The following is a 10,709-nucleotide window of genomic DNA, read 5'->3' as shown; positions in this document are numbered from 1 at the left end:
CGATAGCTGTCAAGAACTGCTTGACAGTGGCGAACCTCTTCGGCGAGGGAGGAAGGCAGGACCTCCCGAATCCACCTCCGGGTGGGACCTCCGCTGCCTGATCTGCGTCTCCCGACACAGAATCCTACCTTTTTCTCTTTAAATTCCAAATATGTTTGAGCGTTTTCCTTTTGCTTCAAATCAGAAAAAGCCTAGTGCTCTGCGGTTGGGCAGGTCACGAATAGCACCTCCGAAGCCCTTGGCCTTTGGGGAGGGGGAATACAAGCCAGGGTAGTGAGCAGCTCCTCACGTTTCACTCTTGGTGGATCAACTCTTGCATCAATGACATTCGGGAAATTTGCCAGGTTCAGGCTCAGAGATTTAACCCATGTTCTGTGTCCACACATTGCACCAAACCGGAGGTGGGTTTCAGCAGGTTCCGACCAGTTCTGGAGAATCGGTAGCAGAAATTCTGACTGTCCACGCCCCCATCTATTCTCTGCCTCCCAAGTCCCAGCTGATCGGGAGGAAATGGGGATTTTGCAGTAACCTTCCCCTGGGTTGGGGAGGGAATGGAGATTTTACAGTATCCTTCCCCTGCCACACCCACCAAGCCACACCCACAGAACTGGTAGTAAAAACTTTTGAAACCCACCACTGCACCAAACCATAAACTAACCATAGGCTTACTTCATATAACAAAATCAGCCAAGAAAAATAAACCCCAACCAAAGATGACACCAGGTTTCTGCAGAGAAAGAGATGCTATCTATAGAACAAACCACCTTGGGAAACTGCAAGGTATATCATAACCTTTATTTCTCTTTCACACAAGATGAATGTAGAAATCAGTCATCTGTTTCTGCCTGGGGAAGATCTCCAAATGTATCACTGACAACCAGCCTCTGAAGCCATCGGGCCAGGAAGGGGCTTCCCTGAGTCTCCCTGAGCATCAGGACACCTGCCTGAGCTGCCACCCATCCGCCTCCTCCGGCTGCCCAGCAACAGTGTAGAGACAAACAGCAGCCAAAAGTTTCAAAAGACCAGCAACCACCCAGGGCTTTTTGGTGTCTGAGAGGTAACAACTTTTGTTAAGGCCAAGACGCTGGATGGTCAGATGCGGATGGTTCAAAGAGGAAAAGGATTTTGAGGGCTAGGGACAAATGGCACACTTTCAGGTCCCTGCCTAAGGAGAGAAAACCGGGCCTCACAGAAGCTGTAGCATCTGTGCGTCTCCTGCAAGGCAGGCTGGGCAGGGGGTGGAGGTGGCCAGGCCTTTGCATCACCTGCGCAGGCCTCCTCCTCCCCCTCCCAAACATCCCAAGAAATGCCCCAATTGCACTTACTAGCACCCGAGTCCCAGATGCCCCCTAAAGGGGAGCGGGTAACAGAACCAAGAGGGTGAGGGTCCTGCAGGGCCAGCCCCTCACCTGGCTCCCTGCTCTTTCAAGCAGAAGATGGCCCAGGAGCCAGACCAGTTGTCCCCACCCTGCACTACAGCCCAGCCGAGCCTCCCTCATCCTGCAGAATGCCCAGCCAGGATGAGGAATTGCTCCGAGTCAGAGCAAGAGGCTGCTACTTGTGGATTTGCTCCTATACCAAAATCAGGGCTTGCCAATTGTCGGGGGTGGGGGGCTGGAAGAAACTTGCTGGAGCAAGGAAGCCCTCCGAGGAACTGGGCTCTTTCCCACACCTCCAGCCCCCACTTCCAGGGAGGCTGGAAGGCCCAGCAACTCAGACGTCCCGAAGGAGGGAGGGCTGTTTCATGCAGGGCAGGCAGAGATCAGGTGCTGGAGGCCCAGCCGGATCCAAGGCTGCTGCTCAAGTCTCCGAAGGGTGGTTCATGCACGAGAGGGCAGGCATCCTCCAGTGGCGGGCCCCATGCAGCCGCAGCGCCAGCCACTCCTGCTGGGCCAGGCTCAGGTAAGTCTCGGAGCTTGTGCCACCCCCTGGGGCATGGCTCAGCAAGTCAGCTGCCCAGCTCTCTGGCCCAGCTCGAGCATGAACGGACAGCCCTTCCAGGTGTTCCAGATTGCTCAGGCTGCCTGGGCTGCCATGCCAGGATCGCATTCCATCACGTGAGCCTGGAGCGGAGGAGGAGGAAGTGGGGGGGACTCAGCACAGAGGAAGCAGGACAAAGGCCACCAAGCAAGAGAGCCAGCCATGGCAAGAACCCTGGGCAGCATGGATGGGTGGGCACTAAGAGCTCTTGCACTGGGGCACTTTCCCAGCCATGCCATGTCTCCTGAGCTGGGACCCTTCTGTGGCCTGTGGCTCCAAATCCCAGCCCTTGGCCACTCTAGCCAGTCAAGTGCCCCCCTTCCACAGGGCCACGCGAATGAGAGGGCGGGGTACCCACTACCCTCCTCCAGCTCTGCCTTACCCCGCCCCCAGGCGGCACTCACAGCACTTCTGCAGGGCATCCCAGCTGTGTGAGGACAAGGCGCCCTTGCTGGGCTGCTGGAGGAGGCAGGCGATGGCATTGTCCGTTTGTTGGAAGACCCGAAGGGAGAAAATCAGCTGCTTCACCTCTGCGGGCAGCTCGTACTCCTCCAACTGCAGGGCTTCGCGCACCAGATCGAAGTCCCGCTTCAGCTGCAGGGCTCCCTGGAGGCTGAAAGGGTCAGTTGGCAAAGGGTGCCTGCCAGCCGGATCAGCCCACCCAGCCAAGGGCCCTCCGACAGGCCAACTCACCTGAACTTGATCTTCTGGGCCAGAATGTGCTCCATCCAGACTTCCAAGAATGCCGTTGTGACCTGGCTGAGGACCAGAGTCTGAGAATCCCGGGGCAGCCACCGGACGCCTTGAATGACCGGAGCTAGGACAGCTTGGGCTGCAGCCTGGGCATACTCGCTGGCAGCAGAGGGTGGCTCTGCAAGGGCAAGGCGGGTGAGGGCAGGCGCAGTCAGAGGCAGGCAACGGCTGCTGTCCCTCTTTAGTGCCCTGCCCCCCCGGCCCCTTGGGATGGTCTACAAATCACGCCCCCCCCCCTTGCTGTTTGAAGGAGAAGCACATGTTCCAGGTTTTGCAAACCCTCCTGCCGGTCAGAGGAACAGGCTTGGCCAGCCTGAATGAACTACCAGTGCCCGGCCTTGCAAAGAGAGCCCTAGTCCTCTGCCACCTTCCATTCACGCATACCTGCCTGGAGGGCGAGACGCCAGTATTTGCCAAGCGGCATGGCCTGTCCGAAGACCTCTGTTGACACACGTCTGCAGTCCAAACAAAACAACTCCAGCACGTCATTTGCAAAAAGCTGTAGGTGAAAAAGGGTGGCATGTGCAACTCTGGACTGCCTCATGCCCCTAACCTGGCCCAGCCCCAGGCCCACCCATGCTAGGAGCCCAAGGGCCCTTTTTGTCTTCTCCTTCATTCTCCTCTTCCAAGCTCAAGACATCACTGAGGTCTTTAGAGCCCCCCCACCCCCCGGCCGCTTTGCCCAGGGAACAAACTCAACTGCCCAGCTTCTGCCTGGGCCCACCCAGTCAAGGAGCCACCTTCTCTGCTAGTGAAATTTCCTTGATCTGTCAGAACGTCTCTTGTAACATTAAGCTGGAACCAGCCTTCCTGCAGTCCACAATTTGGTGTAATGGGAGATTGCAAGCTCAAGCCAGCTGATGACTTTGGGCCAGTCCCCTTTTTTGGCCCAATCCACCACACAGGGTTGCTGGGAGAAAATAGGAGGAAGCAGCATTATGTGGATCACCCTGAGTTGCAGGAAGCAAAGTTCAGAAATGAAATACTGTAAATAAATCCACACTTCTGTATCCTGCTCTTAGGGGTGGCTGAGAAGAATTGTGAACAATTTCTGGGACCTTCTGTGAGTTTTTGAAGAGTTCTTCTGCACACCCGCCCCCCCCTTCTCATCCCAAGATCTGGCTTTTAGCCCTTTAACTGCCCTTATTACTTCTCTATAATAGAGAAAATAGCTTCTTTGACTGGATCCTCCTCAGGAATTCCAAGCCAAAGTGTGGCCAGCCAAGCATCACCTGGAAGCTCCTGACCAGAGCAAATGGGAAACGAGCACACCAGGCCAGAGATACCTCGGGCAGAGAAGAAAGGGCTCCAGGAGGGAGGGAGGGAGGGAGGGAGGGAGGAAGGAAGGGAGATTTCCCTGGGGAAGCAAGAAAAGCTCCTTAGGACAGTCAGAGAAGAAAAACTGGGAGAGGAGAACAAAGGGAGGCACAAGAGATCAGGTTCCTCTCTGGGCCGACCGAGACCAGTGACTGGCAGCAGCTCTCAGGGCCACCCACCACTCTGCAGAGCAGGTGAGCCTTGCCCCCCCCCCACACCCCCACAGGCCCCAGAAACTCAAGGGCAACTCAGGAAGACCAGCAAGGGAGGAGCCAAGCCTCATGTGATGTCTCCTCTGCCAGGGGTGGGTGTGGCAGAGAGGCTGCCAAGATCTTTCAACCAGCCGTAACTAAGGAAGGACCCATCCGGGAGTGAACAAGGTTGTAGTGAGACCTGACTGGCTCTCCAGAGACCTTGAGGAAACACGGAAGGCGGCCAAAGTTTTGCTGAGTCTTTGAAGGGGTGGAAAGTGACCAACAGGCTACATAGATGTTGCCACCAAGGCAGCTTTTCTTCCTTGAGAGTGGGCTCTGCTACACCCCCCCCCCAAGAAGGCTAGAGGGGCCACTTCTCACCAAGACCAAGGACAGGTTCTGCAGGCGCCTCACCAATTTCAGCAAGTGGTGGATATTAAAGGAAAAAAAAGGGGAGGAGGGCTAGAAGAGCCTAGAATTCAATATAAGAACAGGACTTCCAACACAGCAGAGAAAGAGGCAAACAGGATGGTAAACACTGAACAGGATACTAGAAGGTACTGATCGGAAAGCATAGCTCTTCAAAGGAAAAAGGGGAGACATTTAAAGTTATCAGATACTGCCGAGAACACGTGAGGAAGGGCTCAGAATGAGCTGCAGCCTGCAATAAATGCCTCCAATGGCAAAAAAGGAGTATTTCCATAGATCGAGAGCAAAAAGGGGGGTGGGGCCTGCCAGGGAGATCATCTGCTTGACCTTAGCAAAGTGTTATAGAATTTTAAAGGGGACTGCACCCCTACACGGAGGGCTGAGTTCTCTAATACGGGTAATTGTTGCTATGCCATGAATTACAAGGTTAACGATGCCGATTACCAGGAGTGGAAGGAAACTCTCGTTCTCCGGTCGAGGCCCCCTAGCTTCTCCAGGGTATTTGGTTGCTCTCCAGCCCCCAAACTAGAGGAGTCAAAGATGAAATCAGGCCAAGGGCTCTTCTGATGATCTTATCATCTCTGGAGGCCCCTTCACCCACAAATAACTAGGGGAGGCAGACCCTGGTATGCAGCATTGCCCCTCTTATTGCGGCTGCTGCCCTGAAGAAGTAAATGGAGAGGATGAAGGGAAGCAACATGGAGTTTCTGCCTCCACGAAAACAGCTGAGATTTCAAGCAACGGAGACCAGAGCTGACTTTCAAGCATCCTTATGGGCCTGCTAGGACCAGGGTTCCTGCAGAAGAGGGTGGGAAGCCTATGGCGGCATCTCCTGACCTTGTTGGACTCTTCAATAGCCCCAGTAGGCCTGTCCAACAACCTTCCTGGGCCACAGGCTCCTCACTCCAGCTCTCCAAGGCCACAGGCTTACTTGGATGCTGGTGGTTGCCGAATGGACTTGCAGGCTCAGCTCCCGCTCCCGATGAGAGGCCAGAGGGCTCTGCTTCCACCTGTCCTCTAAGAAGGCCCTGCTCACCAGCACCAACATCTTCCTGGCTTCAGTTTTCAGCAGCTGCAAGAAAAAGCTTCTGTCCTTGCAGATTACAACAAGGAGCTTCCTTTGAGGCTCCCAGGCAATCCTCTCATCTCAACCACCAGAACCCCCTCCCTTCTTCTGGGACGCTTGCATGCCGAGGCCCATCAACAACCCCTGTGTTTGGAATGAGTTCCAGAAGGCCTTCTTCCAGGCTCCATTGGCTACAATACAACTGAGGAAAACTGAGGCCTGCTTCTGTCAACTGTGGGCCAGGAGGGCTCAGGTTCAGCTGCTTACCTGCAGATCCCCTTGGGCCACAAGGAGGAACTGGCCGAGGGACCAGGAGGCCAAGTACTGGTAGGCTTTGCTCATGGTCCAGTAGGAAGAGGCATGGCAGGTAGCCACTGCAAGGGAAAGCAGGTGCAGGTGGAGGCTGGCAGGGACCAGATGCTGCCCTGTGAAAGAAAAACAAGCTCAGCTGGCAAAGAGCCCTCCCCGCCTGCCTCCCCTCAACCCCAAGGCAAAGAACAAGCTGAAAGACCCACCTGGGCCACCATGGAAAGGCTGGATCTCCAGGCATCTCATGCTGAAGGCCAGGAGCAGGAAGAGGCTCTGCAAAACCTGTCCTGTCTGGCTGCAGGCCACAGTCGTGGGCTTGGGAAAGCATCTGTCCACAAGGCTGGTGCCCAGAGCGTGGCAGAACCCTGGGCAAAGAGGGTCGGAATGCAGTTCTCCCTGCATCAGTAACCCTGATGGCTCTCAAACAGGATGGGAATTGGCCCGTCCTGAGCCATCACAACCCAGGCTGCCCACAGCCCCCCCTCCTGACTCTCCCCCACGAGGACCTTACCTGGATCCCATTGCCACAGGGCATCATGCTTGAGCAGGCAAAGTGCCACATCCTTCAGTTCCTCTGCAGCCTCCACAGGCAGGCAAGCTGGAAACAGAAACAGACGTTCATGATGGTTTCAGTCTGGCAGGAGGCAAAGCCTTTGCTCGTCCCGGGAAAGATGACGGAGGGCAGAACTTCATAGGGTAGGCAGAAAGTCTGAGAGCAGGCAGGCGGGGCGGGGGCCCCCCGGGGGACATTCCCTGGCATCGGGGAGGTTGAGGTGGAAGGTCTGAGAGCTGCCAAATTCTACAGCATTCATCAAAATGACCAACATGTGTAGCTATGCAAACTCCATCCTGTGCTTCACAAAGCACGCATAAAAGGGCCTGCGTGATGTCGACACATACAAGGCGTCCACAGCTTCACAGTCCTCTTGGTGAAAGGCACCTCTGCCACCCTCAGAACAGGAACTGGGCGGAGAATGTTCTTGGAAGAGAAGCCCCCCCCCCCAAATGGAAACACCTCAACCGGGGGACAGGCAGCGAACAAGCCACATCTCCTCCAGTCACACTCATTGGGGCCAAGATGGCAACAGTTGTGCTGGGAAACGTTTTGAGTGTCACGTGCTGAGCAAGGCCAAAATCCACTTGAGAAAAAAAATCCCACGAAATATTCCACTGGCAAGAAACAAGTCTCTCCAGAAAATGGGGACCTTGCTGCCACGCTACATTTCTTACACTATCTGAATTCTTGAGGGTCCAGTCAGGGCAGAGCCAGGGCCCAAGGAGGCATTTCAAGGTCTGCAGAAACCTCTGGAACTGCCTGTATTCCCCCCCCCCGCCCCCGCCCTGGCTAGCACCCAGCACTCATCCCTGCCCCCCACCGTGCCCGACTTACCCTCCGCCAGAGCGTCAGTCACTCGCTGGCCCAGGGCAGCCCCGGCTCCCCTCTGAAACTGAGCCCGATGCGCTTGGAGCTCCAGCTGGCGCACCCAGGAGGTTGACACTGCTTTCCAGAAGAGGGGCCGGTATTCGGCGCAGAACGTCACAGCCACTTTGGCGAAGGAGGCATCCAGCCAATCAGAAGACTTCCAGCTGGGCAGTGGGGTAGTGGCCAGGCCCTGAGCTGCATCGGGGCCCCCCTGGGGCTGGTCCCATTTGGGCTGGTGCAGGAGGCGATGTCTCAGGCCGCCAGTGGATGCAAGCAATTCTGGCAGCAGAGCTGTGACCGTCTCCTCCTCCTCTCGGCACAAGGCCTGCAGGTGTGCAGGGAGGCCCTCGCCCGCCCCAGAAGTGTCAGCGGCTGTGGGCCTCAGATCGCTGGTCCCTGCCTGCTGCCAAGGGAGCAGCAGAGACAGTCTCTCGCCGGCCAGGCGTCCTCTTTCGGCGGCCAAGACAGCCAGCACCCTTTCCACAGAGAAGGCCTGCACCCCTTGTTGCCCTGGAGCTCTAGGCCCCAGCTTGGCTCTCTGCAGGCCCCACTCATTCAGCCCCTGGTTGTAGCTCTCCAGGCTCCGGAAGGCCTCTGAGAGGAGGGAGATGGGGCCAGGGGCCAAGTGCTGCAGCAGGGCCTCCAAGCATCTCTCCAGGAGGCAGAGAGCCTGCAGGGCCAGCAGCCTGAGGGACTGCTTCATGCGCTTCACAGCCTCAGGCTGCTGAAGCAGTAGGGGCCTCAGCCAGGGGTCCCTGCGCAGGTGGCACTGCAGGCAGCCCCAGTGAGAGGTGTGCACCCGCAGCTCCTGACAGAGTCCCCGCAGCAGGAGGCCCCCATCGGTGCTCTGCCTGCCGGCCGGTGTCACAAAACAACACTCGGTTTCCACCAAGCAGCGCACAAAGTCAGAAGCCGCTTTAAGGCGCCGGCAGTAGTGGCGAGCTAGGCGCAAGCAATGTTGGTGCTGCAGCAGGCTGTCCACTGTCTTGCGCTGATGGGCCACATTGCTCCCCCTGGCCCAGTAGGAGAAAGCCCCCCTGCCCGGATCTGGGGCCGCTTGAAGGCCTGGTGTGCGCAGGCAGCAGCTCATCCCCAGGTAGGTGTTGTCCGTTTGGGCCAGGTGGGCCAGGCCGCCGGGCACCTCCTCCTCACCCTCCTCCTCCTGAGCTGTGCTGCTAGGCTGAGCCAGAAGCAGGTGATGCTGGCCGGGGTGCACCTGGGTAGGTAAATGCACTTCTGCATCAGGGAAAGGCCTGGTGATCTCTGCCCACAAACCGGACCCTGTGGGGAAAACAAGGGGTGCTTATAGCCCCTCCTTGGTTTGTCACCCCCTCCCCACCACAAAACAGCTGCTTTCAAGACCCCCACCCTCCGGCCTCCTCAAGTGTTGATGCTCTGGCTAAGAAATGAAGGCCCAGGGGGAGACGTCCCTCCCGGGTGGCCCCCACCCCACTTTTGCAGGGAAGGCCTCCCGGACAAGCAGCCAGTTGCCTTCCTGGCGGGGGAGTCTAGCTAGAGAAAGAAGGGGGAGAGCAGCCCCGGGTCCGTTGCCCTCACAGCAGAGCCCCGAGAGGCGGCCAAGGCAACCCTTCCCCGGCGTCTTCCAGAAGGGGGAAGGGGCCGCCCCCTGAGTCCCCGCCGCCCTTCAGCCGGAGGCTTCTGGCCGGCGTCGGAGCCAGCGAGCACAGCCCCCGCTTCCCCCTCGGCCTACCAGGCTCGGGGTCCCGCCGCCCGCGCTGCTCCATAGCCCGGCGTCCTCTTCCGCGGGGCGGCCCCGAGGGGCTGGAAGCCGCGGGAAATGAGGATGCGCCGGGAGCCTCGGGGAGCTGTTCCTTCGGCCGCAGCCCGCCGCGCCGGGAGCCGCCACTCTTCACCGGGAGCGCCGTTGCCGGGCGGTTCGGCTCCAGGGGCGGGGCGGGCGGCAGTCACGTGGCGGGCGGCAGAGGCCGGGAGCCGGGGAAAGGCGAGCAGAGCCGTGACATCCCCCGATCTGGGCCCGGCCTTAGGACGGGTGACGACCCCTCGCCTGGCGGCCCGGCTGCTGCGGGGCTGCTTTTCCCGGAGGTTTCGTAGTTTCTGCGTTTTCTAGCATTTTATTCTTGCGTTTCGTGCCCTGAGCTGAAAGTTTCAAACTGAAGTCGCGGGGCAGCTGCGAGGCGTCCGGCCAGGCGAAAGTCCAGGCAGGGTGAAGAACTGGGTGGGGGCGGTGCGAACCCCTCGTTAAACGCAGCAGCCCCGCCTTCGGAAACCCCTCCTGCCCCGATTCAGTCAAGGGCGCCCGCCGTCACCGCGCTGGTATTAGATGTTTAAGCCGCTTATTTTTGCAAGCATGCTGCTTCCTCCCGTTTCCCCTCCAACCACCACCCTGTGCGGTGGATCGGGCTGAGCGGCGGATCCCCATTCCCTTCCCCACCGCCGCAGGATCTCATGCCCTGTGCAGGATGGCCCGAATATGGTGCCAATCGTTCAATGCATCCGGAAACTACAGTTGCTCCTGCAGTTGAGACCCACCCCAGAGCAGCAGCCTCTGGGGCAGACCCCACAAACTCTGTTCCCTTATTTTTTTTGTTCATGGCCGAATGTGTTAGATAACCTCTCCATCTATTGAGTGTATGATCCAGTTTGCTATGCAGACCCTTTAAATTAGGTAAAGGACCCCATCCCCCCTTATACTCCCTCAGTTTCAGAGTGAAAACACTCTGGGAATCCGAGTGGAAGCCCCAGCCTCTCCCTGGGCCTTGAAGGACACCCAGCTCAGAGCACCTCTGCAAGCGAGAGATGCCTGCGGAGAGCCCTGGCCTGGTGTGAAGGTAGCCATTCTGGGGGGCTCCTGGCCAGATGGTAAGAAAGGACGTCCCGGTTTCCCTGAGGCTGGCTTTAATGAAGGGGGGGTGTCCCCCCAAGTCCTTTCCCACCAGCACAATTGCTCCTAACAACTTTTGCTCTTCATTGGGTCATCAGGCTCAGTTGTTTCGTTGTATTTGATTTGATTTTCATCGTTCAGTGACAATTTGAGTTTAATATTCTGTTCTCATTATAGATCAGTAGAGTTTGATGATTACTCGGCATAGAAATATTGTACTATGTTATGTTTTAATTTTATGTATGGTGGAACTATAAACTGACTCAGCAGACAATTGTAGTGTAATTAACAAGGTTTTAGTACCATTGCAATATAAACACATAAAATATAGGAGAAGGAAAACTGAAAATATTAATATATTTATCTACTAAAACA

General features: G+C 57.1%; 1 protein-coding gene across 6 annotated transcripts; it reads right to left on the bottom strand.

The window, feature by feature from the left end:
• Positions 1-774: 774 nt before the first annotated feature.
• On the bottom strand, positions 775-9,665 carry CCDC142 (coiled-coil domain containing 142). Of its 6 annotated transcripts, none has more exons than XR_015729107.1 (10): positions 9,183-9,665; positions 7,439-8,752; positions 6,560-6,646; positions 6,255-6,413; positions 6,007-6,164; positions 5,605-5,745; positions 3,118-3,232; positions 2,674-2,851; positions 2,385-2,586; positions 775-2,063 (listed from the first exon to the last, which is right to left on the bottom strand). XR_015729107.1 is itself a non-coding variant. In XM_034426062.3 (10 exons), the coding sequence occupies exons 1-10, from the start codon at positions 9,214-9,216 to the stop codon at positions 1,801-1,803; spliced, it is 2,658 nt and encodes an 885-aa protein (XP_034281953.1). In that variant the 5' UTR covers positions 9,217-9,665; the 3' UTR covers positions 775-1,800. The 6 variants fall into 6 exon arrangements, 5 of the variants coding, with proteins under 5 accessions (XP_034281953.1, XP_034281957.1, XP_034281955.1 ...); XM_034426062.3 differs by having other exon boundaries at positions 2,385-2,593; XM_034426066.3 differs by having other exon boundaries at positions 2,385-2,593; positions 3,118-3,188.
• Between the last annotated feature and the right edge of the window lie 1,044 nt (positions 9,666-10,709).

Source organism: Pantherophis guttatus, chromosome 8 (assembly GCF_059756535.1).
Source record: "Pantherophis guttatus breed Tessera chromosome 8, ASM5975653v1, whole genome shotgun sequence".
In the NCBI taxonomy this organism is placed as follows: Eukaryota; Metazoa; Chordata; class Lepidosauria; order Squamata; family Colubridae; genus Pantherophis; species Pantherophis guttatus.
The sequence above is the reverse complement of the archived record's forward strand: the minus strand, read 5'-3'. Positions and strand labels throughout refer to the sequence as shown.